General features: G+C 39.0%; 1 protein-coding gene across 3 annotated transcripts in view; it reads left to right on the top strand.

Moving 5' to 3' along the window:
• The window catches only part of SPIDR (scaffold protein involved in DNA repair), a 247227-nt gene that overhangs the window by 205312 nt on the left and 23834 nt on the right, over positions 1-18081 (top strand). For all 3 annotated transcript variants that reach the window (XM_044424170.1, XM_044424168.1, XM_044424169.1), the window contains exons 11-12: positions 12150-12311; positions 15410-15497. In XM_044424170.1, the coding sequence (XP_044280105.1) occupies positions 12150-12311; positions 15410-15497 (250 nt within the window). The remainder of the gene's footprint in view (positions 1-12149; positions 12312-15409; positions 15498-18081) is intronic.

Raw genomic sequence — 18081 nt, 5'->3', positions numbered from 1 at the left:
CAACATTAGAAACTCGAAGGGGGAATTGTCTTTTTGCCAAATGAGGATCCCCAGCACGTCCCTTCTCTTATTTTGCTGAACAGTAGGGCATATTTTTGGTTCAGCTTCAGTGAGATGGTGTTACATTAAAACAGTAGAAAGAATATCATCCTAACTATAGGCACCATTCCATAATCAACTCTGTTGCATTTCACTTTCTTTGCACAATCATTGATACTTTGAAGTTTTATTTATGTTTGCTTTATGTTACTGATTACTGTGCTTGCAACTTTCAAAATACATAAACTCCCTCTTTGAAGTTCTGATTTCATGGTATGTTTACAAATTATTTTTACATCATAAATTTCACAAGGCGGCCAAATACTAATCAACATTGCTTCTGCTTTATTTGAAGGTGAAACCTTCCAGTATGAGTAAAGAATGATCTATTCATCAGTACAGTTTTGTTTGTATTGTTGTTTTAACAGAATTTTTAAAAAGCATGTTTGCATCATCTTAGAACTGGCCTACATTGAGTGCTGTAAACTAAACTGTCAAAAAACATAGATCACTGGAATTTCCTCATATTAATATGTTTCCTGATTCTGCATGTCTTTCAAAACTGGGCATCTTCATCTGGGGAAAATGGGCTTAACAGTTTTCTTAAGGAACTAGAAATATCTCTTCAACCACACCAGGGTATCCGTGTCTTCTCTCCCAGACTAATTTGGTCCAGTCTTTCTGAGACTAAACCTCCCATTGATTCCTCTGGTGGCTTTTGTGTCATTGAATGACTATTTCTTGATGGAAACAGTGCCTGCCAGGCTATAAGTGACCTCTTTTGCACAGTTCTCTTGCACATTGTTTTTGTATTGCAGAATCCTTTCAGCTAACTTCTTATTTCATATTGGAGATGGTACCTACTAGATGAAAAACAGTGGTTGTGGGGGCCAGATATGCCCTGTGTTGTGGCAGTCAGTCACTTGCCATTGCCTGATTGGACAGTTGATATCAAATTTTGCCTCTGGAATTTTCTGTGGAGATTGCGAACTACTGAAGGGCCATGACCACCTGAGGCACCCTGATTTATTACAGTTTCTATTTCTCAGTTTATCTTATCTTTCGAACCAAACAAGAATTGAAGGTTAAATCTCAACTGAGAAGGAAGCATCCACCAACTAACTCCTCAGCCTCCACTGAGTGAGTTCCATCTCTTTTCCCTTATCTCCCCCTTGTTCAAAGCACATAGCAGCCATGGAACACGGAAAAGAACTTAGAATGCTCAGAAGTGTGCAGGCTACTCTAAGTAACAAGAAGGTTTATTATGATTGGGCTTTCAAAAGCTGAACAGGGCTGTCAAGGACAGGGCATTTTGGAGGACATTTGTTCATATGGTCTCCATAAGTCAGACAACTTGACAGCACATAACATTATGGTTAGAGATTGATTTGTAAGGAACAAGAGATAAACATAAGCTTGGTTCATTCTCTAGTAGAACTAGGTGATAACTAAGAGGTATTTCGCTTACACGTCTCAATGTGGATTTCTCAAGATGTTTAGCCAAAAAACATTCAATAGAGGATTATCCCCATTTTTAAACTTGGGGAATTAGGGGAGGTGTTTGATGGGGGAGGGGCATGCACTCAGGTACAGCTTTTGGGCTTGGACAGAATTTTGACACTTGCAGCATGGTTTAACCAATGTATATGCAACTTTGGCCTTTGGTTCTATCAATAGCCAAGGAAGGTATAAGTAAAATGTTAGAACTAAGACCTATTTCCAGTCTACTGCTGGTAGAAAGAACCATGAAGTAGATATTGTGGCCTGTGTTTATGGAGAATTCTAGATACATGATAGGTATGCTGCTATGTAATTGAATCTGGATTGCTGAGCCACATGTATTTGATCTGTAAAGAGACAAGCATTATAGTTTCAGGCCTTTCTTCATCCTTCCAAACCTGCTGACATCCTGTACTCAGGACTGATACTGGTGGAAGGAGATGCAGAGTAATCCATGGGATGGGATTTGGAGTCCCAGAGGTCCTTCAGGATAGGAAAAGTATGTATATGGAGCATGGAACTGTATGTGATGGGCAAAAATCATTTGTAATTTAAAAGTGTTAGGTAGATCTTCTACCTTATAGCTCATTCATATATATCATCCATGTATGCATTTCAGATCATCTAAAAATTAATAGAATTACTTATCAAAGTAAGCATCCTTATTTGGGATTATTTTATAATGAAAAGCAGATAAGAAATCACTTAACCCATTAAATTAAGAAAAACTATAAGCATTAGAGCACAAACTTAATATGGCTTTGAGTAGCCTAAATGGATGAATGATTTAAATGTTTATGAATATGGATATTATATGATATATGATACAATTAGATTAAAAAGAAGCTACTAGTTACAGGAAGAAAGTAAAAGAAAAGGAAGCCAGCACTGGTCTTAAGGCAAAATACTTAGTTCTTGAATGTGTTCTCTGAAAAATAATTAAAACTGCTCATTCTGCTTTACACCTGACAGATGTATGTTTCCCAGCCACATGCTTGTTATCTATCGTATTTAGCATGTTCAACTCCTACAAACACTAAAATATAAAAATTTGTCCATATGTGGGTTCTCTTGATGGGCATACATGCCATACTGGTTGTTTGCATGGACTTCTGTTCCTCAAGGAAAAAAGAGTAAAAAGAATCTTATTCAGACTTGCCTGCACACGTTTGATAAGTAGATTAATTAACCCATGTTTTAGGGGTGAGAATTTAATGCTTCTTAATTAAATCCACACAAGATTCCACATATGTCTCTTTATTCAGTTTGATCTGCTTTACCTTAAACTAACTCTTAATGCAGTCAGCATCAGTTACAGTATCTTGGGAGCTCTCAGTCAGTGAGTCTACTTAATCTGAGTTTGGAGCTTTCAAACTGAGTTCCTCAAATGCTGCTTTTAATTCTTACTATGAATTTCATACAAAGTGAAAATAAGAGGTGAGTGGGTCTTTTGCCAGTCTTGGGGGGGCCTTGGCAAATACCCAGTGTTGGCAGCCTCTGTAGCTGCTCCTGCATGCGGCTAAGCTCATTTGAGTGACTCTGTGGTTCAAAGTAAAAGTTAAGCCCCTAGGTTCTGCTCTTGAAGAACATTTCAAAGAAAATGAATCTACTGTTTGCATTCTTCAAATATGTAGCCCAGCACTGAAGTGTGGATATATGTCTGTGGTTGGGAGAGTGAAACTTGAATTGATATTTCAATTGTGCTACCAGTCTTGTGTAACAAGGGCCATTTATCATCACCACTTTCTTCTTCTTTCCCCTCCTTGCCTCCTGATCAGGAAAGAGTACAAAATGAAGAGTGCCTTACCTCCTCTGAAATCAAATTAAACCAGGCTTAGGGTCACTCACCAGTATAGTCATCTCTTAAGTTTTAGGAGAGCATCTGGGACTAAGCCCTAGCAGGATCTGATTTACTTGAGGCCTGTCTCCTTGCCTGCCATTGTCTTTTGCAGTGCTCTTTTCTATCTTTGCCATTCACTCACTCTATCTTCCATTTTCTTTGTGATTTCATCTTATTTCTTCTCTCTAACTTTTGTCACCACCCCACACACTTTTCTTCCTAGTCTTAGCCTATTCAGATATCTCAAGAGTCCAACCTAAGAGGCATAGTCTCTGACCAGGAAGGCTTCTGGGCATTTAGAATTGGTTGTCATTACTAAGTGATGGGAACACTTCATACATGTTAAGAGGCCCTCCTATATTGAACTTGAAGTTTTAACACAGAGGGGTTGACTCTACTCTGTGGTCTTGAACAACTTACTCCGATGCAGCTTCCATTTCTGGTCAGTAAAGATAGTCACAGTCTTCACAGGAATGCTGTGAGGGGGTGAATTTAAGTAAAATTTTGATTGAGTAGGACTTGGGTGGTGTTGATGAAGATGCTCAGTATGCTTCTTCCTTCCTCTCCCTATGTCTCTGGAGGAGAAATTTGGTTGTGAAGAATGAGCCAGTCCTATTGGTTACTAAATTATGATGAATATGGAGGTCCCTCGCCCTTTACCTGTTCTCTGTGTGCTTGTCGTATGCTGAAAACTGGCAATGTTGATTATGAATCCAAAATCATGGACTGACAGTTGAATGCAGAGTAATTCTTGAGACAGATGATTTTTTTCAGTGTTTAAATCTGGCTCTCAGTTATGTGCCTCTTCTCCTGCCTTTCCCCTTCTCTCTCTGAATTGTTTATCTTGTGCTCAGAGTAGCCTAGTACTATAGTTTCCACTAGTGCCTCAGACACATTCAGTTATTTATTTGTAACTTAAAACACCTTTCAGTGTTTATGGCTCCTGTATCTACTATTCTGAGAAAATCTTTCATCTTTTTACTTGCAGGACTTCTGTATCTTAAAAAGATTATTGCAGGTAGAAATTCAAGAGGGCAGACTTCACAATTATTGTATCTGTGCTACTTACAGCCTGCTAAAGACACAGGAGCTTTCACACACAAAAATAATGACATCATCATGCCCTCTTCAAGCAGACTTGGGTGAGCATGTGACTATCAGGTGGAAGTAAAATAGAGCCATCTAAAAATAAGTTGTTGTTATTATGTGCTGTCAAGTCATCTCTGACTCACAGTAACCCTATGAATAAAAGCCCTCCAAAATGTCATGTCCATAACAGCTCCATTCCACTCTTCCATGCTCAGGACAGTGGTTTCCTTTATGGACTCAATCCATCTTCCAATCTTCTACCTTCAACTTTCCCTAACATGATTGTCTTCTCCAGTGAGTCTTGCCTTCTCGTGATGTATCCAAAGTATGATACCCTCAGTTTTGTCATTTTTACCTTGATTTGATCTAAGACCCATTTGCTTATCTTTCTGTCAGCTCAGAACATTCACAAAAGTTATCCTCTAGCACCATGTTTCAAACGCATCAATTTTCTTCCTGTTAGCTTTCTAGGCTAGTGTTTTCTAAATATTTAGTAGACCCTCCATGAACCCAGATGTATACATCCTTACTCTATCGTTAAATAGAATTTTAAAATTAAACTTCTTGCAATATGATCCCATGAGCTTCCAGGACCTTTAGAATGTTGAAGGCATAGAATTGGCTTAAAAAATTAAAAATTGGATTCAGTCAAAATTCTGGTTTATTGGGAACGAAGAAATCTGTTGGTGCAAGCTGCTTGATTGCTTCTCCCACCAAAAGTAGCTGAACTCACCAGGAGACTTCCCTTTGTGGCTTGGTTAACATAACATCAAAATCAGGATCCTTTATTTGTTGCTTTCCTAGTGTGCTAGAATCATATACCAAGGCTTATGATCCAAGCTTGTTAGAAGAGCAACAATCCAGGGATCTTTGAATGGACATAAGAATAAACATCCTAGTCTAGGATAGGCCATCTTTCTGCATTTGTCAAAACATTTGTCAATTTTTCTAGCTTCACAATCCTACTTAACATTTTTTCTCCACCCTCCCCCACGCAAGATTATCACTGTTTTGCCTCAAGCCCTTGCCTGATTTTGCCAGCCTCAGTTGCTACAATATACAGTTGCTTCAGCTCCACCAAAAACCTAATGATCTGCTGGCTGTCAAGGGCGGAACTGCTGATCCAGAGGTCAGTTTTGCTCCTACACCATCTCCTTTGCAGGCCATGGTCTTGCTTCTGAATTTGGCAGCAGTGGCTTAAAAAAGGGCACTCCAAAGAGATGCAACTGTAAAATTCAGCTTGTTCTCAAGCTAAATTCGGCATGTGTGTTGCTCTGCAGCAATTTGCTCCTGAAATGTGGCAATGTTCTTTTGTCACCATCATGAAATCAGTGGTGCAGCAGCTGAGGGCATGGGTTGCCCACCCTTTATGTCCTAGAGATCATGACAGCATGTTAAAGTTTTAACTTAGTGCAAGTGTGCAGGTCTAAATATAGTTTAATGAATTTAATTTCCATTCATATCGATGAAATGCTTTCTGATCTACCATATATAGACCTGGGGTTTTCATGTGAAATATGAATTTGACATATTTCCACAGGACAGCCACACACACACAACACACACACACATACTCCCATTTATATGCCACCTACTACCAAAGTCTCAAGGCGACTTACATAGTTAATACTCTACTGCAGCTTGCCAAATTTGGAATTACAGCTGTTCCACAGGTGAAGTTATTTTTCTGCTAGTACAGTGGTACCTTGGCTCACAAACACCTTGGTTGACGAACAAATCGGGTCACGAACAAAAATTTCATTAAAATTTTGACTTGGGTCTCGAACTCCGCATTGGGTGGCGACCAAGATTGCAGCTCCCCCTGAGTGGAGAGATGGCCACGATTGCAGTTGCTTTCATGCAGGGAAGGCGTGTGTGATCATAGGTGCACTCCTGCAGGAAAGACAAGCACAATCTCAGCCATCTCCCTAGGGGCTGTGCTGTGCCTGATCGTGGCTATCTCCCTACTCGGGGGCGGGGGGGAATGGTGGAGAAAGCATGTGTGATCAGAGGCGCACTCCTGCAGGAAAGACAAGCGCAATCTCGGCCATTCCCCGCCCCCCAACCAGCACAATCGCAACCATCTCTCCACCCCCAGAGTTCCCCATTCGTACCTGTCTCCCTTCCCCAGCGTGCGCCATTTGCGCCTGTCTCTTTCTCCTCTAGTGCACCTGCGATCGTGCCTGTCTTTCCCCCCCATCCCCCAGCGAGCCGGAATGACGGGCATGTGCAGGGATGGCAGGCACGATCTCGGGGAGATGGCCGCCCTTGTATTTGGGTGGGGGGGGAGATGGCTGCGATCTTTGTTGTTGTCACTTTGCTTCACATTTTTCTGATTTGAAAAATGGTTACAGAACGGATTAACCTTATTTACATTGAACCTTATGGGGAAATTTAACTTGGCTCACGACCAATTTGGATCACAACCAGAGTCCTGGAACGGATTAAGTTCGTGAGCCAAGGTACCACTGTATTGCCCAATCCCTGTCCATGGTAAGGATGGCACAGTACTGCTGAGAATATCGGTCTCATTACAGGAGAGCGCTAATCCAGCCTTCTTTTATTTACTTTCAGTAAGGACACAATCAAAAAGTTCTGCACATTAAAAACATGAAACAGGGTAGGATTACTGCCTATAAAATTTATTTGAGCATGGATTATGCTCAGTTTTGCCCAGAGTTCTTGTCCATGCAAACTACTTTTTAAGTATAACACATTTATTTGATAAAAAAAAATGGTGGCTATGCATTTAGGCTTTTACAGGAAAATGAATGGATAAATGTAGTCAGGTAATGCAGCATGAAAGTAAAATGATATGGAAAAGAGAAGTCATAACAAAGACATTGGTACCAACCATGTTTCTACTTGCCTCATGGAGTACTGTTCCACAGAGGACAGGGCAATCCTGTTTGAAGTTGAATAAAATAGTTAGCAATAACAACTTGTTTATACTGTAACTGGAATAGCCCCCCCCCCCCCGAGCATGGAGAACACTGATTTAATCAAAGTAAAAAGACCATTTCTGTTTTCAGTAGCTGACCAGAAAAAGAAGGAAGTCTTTTCAGGTTAATTTGCAAATATTGTTCATGTTCTAGTTGTTGCTGCTTTTATATTTTTGGTATCCTCCTCACTACTACATGGAACACATGTATTGTAATTATTATTTTTTTTGTCAAAAAAATGGGGGGAATTAAAAAAAAAACTACTACATGGAATGTGATAAAAATGGCCTGGAGGAGCTCTTTAGGCTAGTCAAATATGGTTCCTTTCTTCAAAGAACCCATGCAGGCTCAAAAGAAAATAGGCTGATTTTTGTGTCTTTCTGCATCTGCACATTTTTCTCCCTGATTCTGATTGCACTAGAGATAACACGTGTAATGGGTGGAGGGCTTTTGTTTGCCTTTGAGAGATTAAATCCGGCTTGGGTGGTGTCTCAAAGGTTGCTGTTTGATTCCAAGCCACAGTAGTAGACGTTAAGGAGCTCCACCTTAAGACTTGACCAGACAAGTTGTTGAATTGGAACTCTGTATGCACAGTTTTGTGCCTGTTTTGACTAAGAGAATGGAGCACAGAAGTCCTATTATGGGTGCATGCACCTCCTCGTTTTTTGGTTGCTGCTGGATTTACACATACACAGATAGTTTCATCTCTGGAAACAGGCATAACTAGCACCACCCTATCTTGCATGAGTAAATATTGCCACTAATATCAGGCACATTGGCTGGACACTGAAGCCTGAGCAATTGTTTGTATTGCTTTAGAAAACAGATTGTATTGCACTGTGTACTTACTGTCTTTGTCATTTCTTTCTGCAAGAGAAGTTATGACCCCCTTGTTTTGCCTTTAGAACATGGTGCTGTTCTGTGATGCAGTTGGTATCATCACAAGGCCATGCGTAAGCTGTACCAGTCAAGAGGAATACCATTCAGCCCTCCTCCTTTAGAGTGACAAAGGGAATACCAACCATATTATGAGGTTTATATACCTATTTTCTTACCAAATTTAAAATCTATTTTCCACCTTTCCCAAGAAGCATGACTAATTAGGAGGGGGTAGCATAATATCATAATCATTTCCAAATATTCAATGGGAAATAAATGTAAGCATTACCACCACAATCATAAAAACAATGCAAAGTAATTGGCCTCGCCTTCCCTCTCCCCTGCCTCCAGCTCTTTTAGGAAATTAACAGAATATTCTCAAGCTCTGAAATGAAATTCACTGTGGCCTAGTTCTCACTGAAGTAGCTAACCTGCACCTGGGCTGCCCCACATCAGATTGCAGGCAGGCAACTCACATGATTCCCCTTCATATAAAAAATAACACTACTTCCACACAGAAAGATGCTGTTGAGAAAAGAGTCTGATTTAACCTTCTCACTGATGTGCCAGTTTTCTATATGTAGGGATTCAAGAGCTTTGTTTTGCTTTGCTTTGTTTTGTTATGTGGGAACATTAAATTATTCAAGTCCCTACCTGCAGCCGTATACCTGAGGAACAGTTTACCATTTCAAGAAGAACCAGGCTACTGTCAGAAAGACTGAAATAAAGAATCTTAATCTCTTCCTATTTTCTCATTGCACTTTGCCTCTTTGCTCTTCCCAGTGAATCATATGTGACTGAATCATATTTTGTCCATCTCTTCTCACACATTCCTCTTCATGCCTTTTCCAGTGGCAATCACACCTAAAAGCCTTCTGTACTTTTTTTTTCTTGGTAGCATTAACTGAGGGTAAAATCAGTTTTCCCCCAAGCATTTCCACATGGTTTGATGTTGACCTACAAGCGTTTCCCTGAAGCCTTTTTCCTAACCACTAATGAATTGACTTTAACCACAGTTCAGCTTTTATTTATTTACATATCTACCCTACCTTTTTACAGAAAAAAAAGTTGCTCTCTTGTACTTCAGCTGTTGGCTGCAAGGCACCTGCATTTGTAAACACTGTTTTGAAGTGATGGAGGAGAAAACTTTAGAGCTAAAATGCTAGAAATAGGTGCGTGACTGCATTGCTTCCTACCAGGCCTTCTGCAGACTGGAAGGGGTCAGGGGCACAGCCACATCCATCCCCACCCCCATGTTAGCCTCCTGCTTTGCTGAGACAGAGATATTTGTGCCTTTCTCAGAATGGAGAAAGGCACTTACCTGGTCCTGGGAGTCATGTTTGCTTTTCTCCTCACTGGCCAACTCCCTGGTCTCACACAGAGGCAATGCATAATCCTGAACTCGGAGAAAAGATGGAATAAGTAGGATCAAGATGAGATCAATATTTGTTTGTTTTATTCACTGTTTTTCTGAGAAGGTTCAAAATAGGTTGCATGACAAAAAATACAGTTTGAAAAACAACACAATATTAACACAACAGCAAAATAAAAATAGCTGAAGAAAACAATATAGGGACTGTTAGGTAGGGATGCAGTTGCAGTTGATGCAGAGCTGGTTCGGTAAGGCAGATTTGCTTAATAATGTTACCTCCCTTTTTTCAACAAGATCAACATTCAGAATTGTAGTTCACTGCTGCAAAGTCAATGTTGGGTAGCTGTCTGACTACAGTTTTATGCCATTTCTGATTGCAGCAGTTTCTGTATGGCTGTTCATAGTTCAGACAGCTTTCCTCAATCAATCTGCAGACAACTGGTTGAGGAAGGCAGAAAGAAGGGAAGGGTTCTCACCTGGAACTTGCATATAGGAATGATTTCTTCATTATGTAAGACTGTGCAGCTGACAGGAGGTACTTAGGCTCTTTTTTTGTAAAAGGATGATAGATGTGTTACAGATTTCTCCAGAGACAATACAAGTGCAAATTTGGAAATTTTATTTATTAACTTATTATTCTTAATGTATTCATTATTTATTAACTTATTATTTATTCTTAACTCAGCCATTAATTTCCAAAAAATCTCTAAAATGGCTTATAAAAAATAGGAATAAAACATTATTATAAGCTTCTATAAGCAGCAAAACTACAGATCTAAAAGTGATGTGCTAATATTCCTGAACATGCTATTGATTGGGAAGAACAGTAAAATTAAATGTTTGTAAATAAAGAAGTTTGAAGTTATCATCTCACAATAACCAAACTAGTTGAAAGACAAACATATCTAGGTATAATGTTCCACAATTAGGATCACACCACAGAGAAGACCTTCTACCTAGTTACTGCCCACCCATCTTTTGAATGCAAAATTATTCAGGTGGTCTTTTAGATACCTGGGTGCCAAGCCATATAAAATGTTAATGGACAAAACTAGCAATTTGAATCTTACCTCATAACAAAATAGGAAAGGAATAAACCTATTTGAACACTAGCAAGGTATCTGTCATGCAGCTAATTTCTCTCACCCATCTCTAGTGGCTATATTTTTCATCAATTTATCCTCAGAGCCGGCTGACCTTGTTGCTGTAATCTAACCTAGAAGTTACCAAGCATTGGATAACTGTGGCTGGACTATCTCAGTCCACAATAGGCTACTGTTGATACACTGCTCTCAACTGGTGAATGGCATCTTATTGCATGGATGCCACCTGGACACTTAGAGTGAAGTCCAGATCAGACAGTGCCACTGAAATGTATCATTGCCCCATCAGGAAAGTGCACTCTCATTCAGAATAGGGTAAATAGCACTATAGTCAGATGATTTGCTACCAATAATATTTCCATTTTATCTGGACTGAGCCTGAATTGATGTGCCCATATCCAAGCCAGTACTGATCTTAGGCATCTGTTCAGAATTTACCTGACTCTGACAAAAAGGAGCAAGATAACATCTGCATAGTGAGGACATCTCAGCTGAAGCCCCAACTGACTTTCCACAGTGCTTGAGCAATAGTATAGACTCCTGTAGAACAAATTGTAAGAATAAACCACAGAAGTCTGTAGGCGGGGAAAGAGGGCTTGAACTTAATTCAGCATAATACTACAGGTAAGTTGCTAGAGTAAAAGGAACTACAGAGATCAGAAGTGTGCAAATGCATGCACACACAATCATAATTCAAATTGCAGTGTGAAATTTCTTTTTATACATTCTCAATATGTATGTATGTAGAGCTGAGACATTAGTCCGTATAGTTCAATATTGTCTACTTTGACTGGCAGCAGCTCTCTATGGTCTCAGGCAGAGGTGGTCTTTAATACTGGCGCTACCTTTAAACAGGATCCTTTAAACCACTGGTGGGAAATCTCAGGATTTGGTTTTCTTAGGGTCCCAATCTTGCCCTTCTGGGTTCCCAGATAGCCACACGCCTATATACCCTTACCCCCAGCCACTAAGCATTCGGTGGGTTTTGTGCAGTAATTTCCCCTTTTTGAAAGGTTGAATTCCCTCTTGTATGGCTTAATCATATGGTGTGATATGTTATTTTGTCTGCATCCATTTTGCCTTTGGTCCCATCTCCTTTGCCTTCAGCCCCACCCACCACTGGAATATACTCCCCAAGAATTTCTCTGAGTTTGTGTTTGGCCCTTGGGCTGCAGGAAGTTTCCTGCTCCTGCACTAAACTATATAACAAAGCAGTTGGTTAACAATGAGTATAAATTCAGTTTTCATCACAATTTAATAAGCCTTAAAATTTGAAGGGTGGGGAATAGATTTCTGCCCTGTGAAGAAATCTTTAATTCCAAGATGTTTGACAACCCTTGTACATGTGCCACTAATGGAATGAATTTTACAAATCTGTTTTACAGATTGTGTTTCCTTGTTCAGGATACCTATGGAATATTTGGTGAAATACAGTTTCAAGTCCTACTTTCTTCCTCTGAACCAATAGAAAAATATATTAAAAAATGGGAAGGAAAACATTGCCGCTTACCTGGAATGAAAATATTGCGGAGAATCACCAGGGGAAGGTAATATTAATACAATATAATAATATTCTCCGGAGGATGTTTCTTAATCTATTGAGGTAGACTCTTGTAGCATGTTAAAGACTAGCATATTTATTAGGTGTCGGTCTTTCAAGTGTCATAAGATGCTTAGTTGCATGTATATTGTCTGTGCTGCTGGGCACTACATATCAGAAGGTACTGGGTGCCTATTTTGTCTTCCCTTGATTAACCTTCCTTGTGGCAAGAACAAAAACACAACAAGTGCTAGGGAAACACAGGAGGGTTACAAGTGGAGGAACACGATATGTAATCCCCTGTGAAATTCCATGAATGAAACAGGGTGACTGCACAATAAAAGTCTTGACTGGAATCATTCAAAGAACTTGGGGGGCACTTGCTAGTGTGTCATTCTGTCTAGTCCAAGGGTCAGCAACCTTAAACACTCAGTCATTAGGACCTTTTTCCCACAGAAAAGAAAACACCGAGAGCCACAAAACCCTTTTGACATCTAAAATGAAGATAACACTGCATATATTCTTTTTTACCTTTATGCTATGTATAAAAAATTATAGTGTGTTGCATTTATAAAATCAGTGAACTGCTACAGAGAAAACAATTTTTTATTTCTGCATGCAACAAAAACATATTAGGCATACTAATAAACCAGTCTCGTCAGCAGTGGAAGCAGATGAATCTGCCCATGTACCATTAAACGTTCTGTTTTCTTTTGAAACTTTTCTTTTCTTGGATTTATCCATGGTTGGCCTACCAGTGGTCGAAAAGCTCAATGAATCACGTGCTGGTGGGTGCCGCACATTGGCGGTTGTGATGCATATTTTTAGTGACAGAGAGCCGCAGCAGCAGAGGGATGAAAGAGCCACATGTGGCTCCGGAGCCGCGGGTTGCTGACCCCTGGTCTAGACCCCTTTGTGAATCTTTTACCAAAAGGATTGATCACTATGGTTCTAAACTGTTCAGTAGCAATATGTGGGAGGACAGTTAAAACTTTAGTTTGAGAGTGGTGAATCACTTTGGGACAAGTTTTTTAAAAAGTTACCTGCAAGTGTTCTTCCTCCTTTTTATAGCATCTAGAAAATACAGCACATTTAAATGAATGGGAAATATGTCAATCTAATGTACTAATTGTCTTGTTGTTTAGTACTATTTTTATATATAGATGATAAATTATCTGAACTTTTCCATTATCTCCTGCTTTTTATACTTTGCAATGAATCATGCAAGGGGAATGTTCTAAAACCATGAGTCTTCAGCATATGGATCAAGACTTCCAAACTAGACAAACCAGTGATACTATAATTATTTTGTTTTGGTTAATTTTGAAAGGGATGAGAGCAGAAGCAAGATTGAACAGATGCAAATAGGTTTGGGTAGGCATGGGTTTTTCATCCTGGCATGGAAAGCTGGTCTTCCTAGAATTCCCTCTTCTGTATACTGTTAAAAAATATAGGAACTCTTTACTCTCCTTTGCACGTTAAATTAAAAAGAAGCAAAACAGATATACATGGTTTAAGCAGGTATGCATGGGTCTCACGCTGGTTTTCCTGGGTCTTAAACAAAACAAGTATGCATGGGTCTTATGCTGAAGTTTGTGAACAAATGAGGATCCTGTTTCTAGAAGAATTCATGTACAGCTCAGATTGTTCTGCCCTTTCTCCATGAGATTGTATTGTCACATATTTGGTTGCATGAGAGAACTGGCATTGTGACCTGGCCTGAAACTGAAGTTTTCTTGGCTTTTCCTTCTAATAAAGGCATTCCATATCTCTGACTGTTTTTATTGCTCTTCTGTGTACATTTTCTGGTTCTTCTGTTTTGGAGAGAGCATGATGATAATGGCATCATTACTAAATCAACTGGATTAACAATATGTGAGGCAGTATCTTTGCTTCCTGATATCCTTTCATGTTATTGTGCTTACTCATACACAATTACCAGCCTTCCTTGAGCTCAATTACCTTAACCTGAATACTTTACAGCCATTTAACCATTGGTGACTAATGAGTGACTGTAATAAAATGAGGAAAAGAGGGCAAAGTGCTGAATTTTATGTAAATTTTTTCTGCATTCATTTTGCTGTCTTTGTCATTCTGTGTAGGAAAAGAAGTAGAGATGTTGTTTCCTATCCATCTCTTTATTTTTTTACACACACACACCACAGCTTGCAATACATTGTCTTCCATGGAGTAGAGGCCAATGGAGCAGAGGCCGATAGAAGCTATCACAAAATTAAAATTTGCCTTTGGGCACGTGTTGCAAAAAATAAAAGCCACAGAAAGCATCTAAACCCTGTTTAATTAACTCAAGTTTAATTTGCTGTGCATTGATGATGAGCTGAAAGTTCATTAGCATTACAGATGCAGCAGTTTATTTTATTAAATAAATAAACTACATTTATTTTGTAGTTCATGGATAAGAAGCATCTGGTCTGCTAGAGGAGCTCCTCTGCTGCTCCCCAACTGATAATTCTACTTTATAACTTGTACTGAATGGAAGTCTAAAACGTCCTCATCAGCTCTTGTTTTGTCAGGAGGAAATCATCACTTAATTATTATCCTTTTTAATATAATGATAATATTTATATCCTGACTTTTGCCCTTCCAAGGAACTCCAGCTTACATAACCCTCTTCTTCCTCTCAGTCTTCTCATAACAACAATCCTGTGAGGTCTGTTGGGCTGAGAGTCTGTGACTGGCCCAGTGAGGATGATGGCTGTGTGTAGACTAGAATCCAGATTGCCCAAGTCCCATTCTCACACTTGTAACCATTATACCACAGTGGCTTTATAATGTTTTCATGAAATTGCCCTGTCTGTCTGATCTTTCGTCTCTCCTGTCTTCTTGTTACATAACTTATCATTTTTTCTGCCCCTGATAACTGAGCCATAGGGCTTAGCTGTCATCCTGCTATATTTTCATTCTGTTTGAAGCCCATAAGGTTGTACTACCAAGGAGGGAGGCTAAATCTAAAATGTAATGAGCAAATATGACATGAATTTGCTTTAAATATTATTTAAGTATTATTTCAAATGGTTAAACTTCGAATACAGCATTCTGTATTTTACCAGGTTTTTATTTTGTTTCCTTGTTTTTGTTTCAAAGAGCACTGGGGCTTTTTAGCCTAGTAGACAGTTTATGGCCTCCAGTATTGCCTGTTAAAGTTCCTGGTCAAAGTCAAGAGAATGAAATGGTAAGTTATATCTTCAAATCTCTCTTTTCTCCAAATAAGCATTATTTATAAAACAGTGATGTATTTATGCACCCTCCTACTTCCTCTAAATAAATCTTGAAGGTTCTGTTGTCTTCCCTCAGCAGGAGCTCCCACAAGCACCTGATGAATGCACAACTGACTGTTTCTGATTCCCACTCCCCATAAGGAAGTAGGAAAATAGTATTCTTAGTCTGCAATTGCAGGAGCTCCTGCAAACACTGTTTGGTTAATAGCTGCTGCTCACCCAGGAGAATCCTCTTGTTATCTCATGAATTCAAGAAAAAAGGCTCTTATGATTCTCCAAAGAAATTGCTAATCAAATTTAAAATGTCTGTCTGTGTATCAGGCTCCAACTAGGCTATTTTGACCCTTACTGCTTCTGAGATAAGAGCTTCTTTTTGAAATGCTAAGAGTTAGTTCTTCATCTAATGATGTTCTGACCTGTAGAGATTATAATGCTACCATAGGAATGTTTTGTAGGGTCCATGATGAATTGCCACAGGGAACTTGACAAACCCAGAATTATACTTGCAATGAACATCGATATATCTTGCTGATTCACATGATTCTGATGTTATACTGCATTTTATTACCTATTGTTCATATTTTAGAACAAATTCTTCCTAGGCCACATTCAAATAGAAGACGAAAACGACAATAAAATTACATTCCAATACATAACAGTTAAAACTGTGGTTGATTGAAGAAAAGAGAGAAAACCAATGTATCCAACAAGGGCTTGTGGAATGAAGATTTTTCAAACCATGTCTAAACATGTATAAGCTTTGTTTTACTGAATTAGATTAACAGATCACTCTTCAATAGTACAGCTGTTCGGGAACACTTGGAATTATTAAAGCTGCCTATGCATGTCCATAAATATTTAATAACTGAATGGAATTATTATTACATTGCATTTATATCCTGCCATTTTTCCACTTGGGGAGGAACCCAAGGTGGCTTACATAGCTCTATTTTATTCTCACAACAACAACCCTGTGAAGTAGGTGTGACTGGCCCAAAGTTACCCAGTGAGCTTCATGGCTGACAGAGGACTAGAACCCAGATCCCCCAGGTCTTTAGTCTAGTCATACTGGCTCTCAGTTGTCACTCAATCTAATTTTTCAGTTACGTAGTAATTTGGGTATTGTTATTATTTAAAATTTTACCCAACTTTTCAGACATGGAATCAGTAATAAACAAGTATTCCCTACCATTGGCTTACTATCGAAATGCATGGCAGAAAGGAGATAATGTGGGAAGGAGGAGAATAAACAGTTCTTAAATTTATACAATCTAATCATGACCAGCTTGAATGGAAACAGTTGAGGGAAAACAAGAATCTGACTGAGCTGCTCCTTTAGTTGATGGAAAGCCCTACAGTTTTACCTTTCCTCTTTTCTACCCTGTTGTTTCCCTGGGATTCTGCCTGCATGTGGCTTGTAACAGCAGTGCTGTGCAAACCAAGGCATGGTCCAGTGTAGTGGAAAAGAGGAGCAAAAAACCTGTAAAGTAGGATGCTGTCTACTGCTTGGCAATGTTAGTAAGTTAACTATTGGGGCAGAAATGGAAGAACTGCCAGTATAACCTTGACTAGGTAGGTGCATATTTTATTACAATCATATATAATCCTGAGTCAGGAAGTTTGCAAAGTAGATTACATTTCTGCTAGACAACTGCTCTTGCTTCCTTATATAAAGTACACTGTTAGTTGTGAAAATAGTGAGACCACCGAGATAGCTAATAAGTAATAAATAAAAAGCTTTCCTTGTATAATTATAATTTAAGTTGCAATTCTTTGTCATGTTTTAACATAGAACAGTCAGTTATATTCAGAGATGAGAGATGCCCTTCCTTCCTTCCTTCCTTCCTTCCTTCCTTCCTTCCTTCCTTCCTTCCTTCGCAACATAAAAGTTGATAGCTTTCTTTAAAATCAAAGAAATTGATTGTTTCAGATATTGAACAAAAGGTGTGTTCTGTAGAAAAGTCTGTAAAAATGAATGACTGGGGACACAGAGGAGCAACATGTGCTACAGGATGAAAGTGCTCATGTATACCCTATTGAGGAAGCAGACTGCTGTATGGCTGCCAGAAATGTTCTCTTCTTTCTGATTGAAGTAAGGTAATCTGTTTACCAGGATTGCTTTCATTCCTGGAGGAGTAGAGTAGAAGATAAGGAGGCATCCCTGGGTATCCCTATCTATTCTCATTCTAAGAGGAACACTACTGAACACTTTACTAGAGTGAACAGGAAATTTACTAGCAGATTATGATGCTCCACCCCTCTATTTACATAAATCTCAAAATAATAGGTGGATTCATTAGGTATTTTACAGCAATTTACAATGGAATGTGTGGAGGTATATATGGAGCATAGGTCATAGAGTAAGTTTACTTGTTCTTTTCTTTTGTTTGTAATTTCCTTAATGATTCTTAATCACACTTTCTAAAGGTGGAACTTCCATTTATTTTTTTTTTTTGTTTACATTTTTGTGAGACCTAAGATTTAGTATTTAGTGCATTTCACTTAGCTTTTCTCCAAAAATTAGAGCATTGTTACTAT

This window comes from Varanus komodoensis, unplaced genomic scaffold, assembly GCF_004798865.1.
Source record: "Varanus komodoensis strain SLA01 unplaced genomic scaffold, ASM479886v1 scaffold14_1, whole genome shotgun sequence".
NCBI classification, from domain to species: Eukaryota; Metazoa; Chordata; class Lepidosauria; order Squamata; family Varanidae; genus Varanus; species Varanus komodoensis.
Note: the sequence above shows the minus strand (reverse complement) of the source record. Positions and strands in the feature narration are given on the sequence as shown.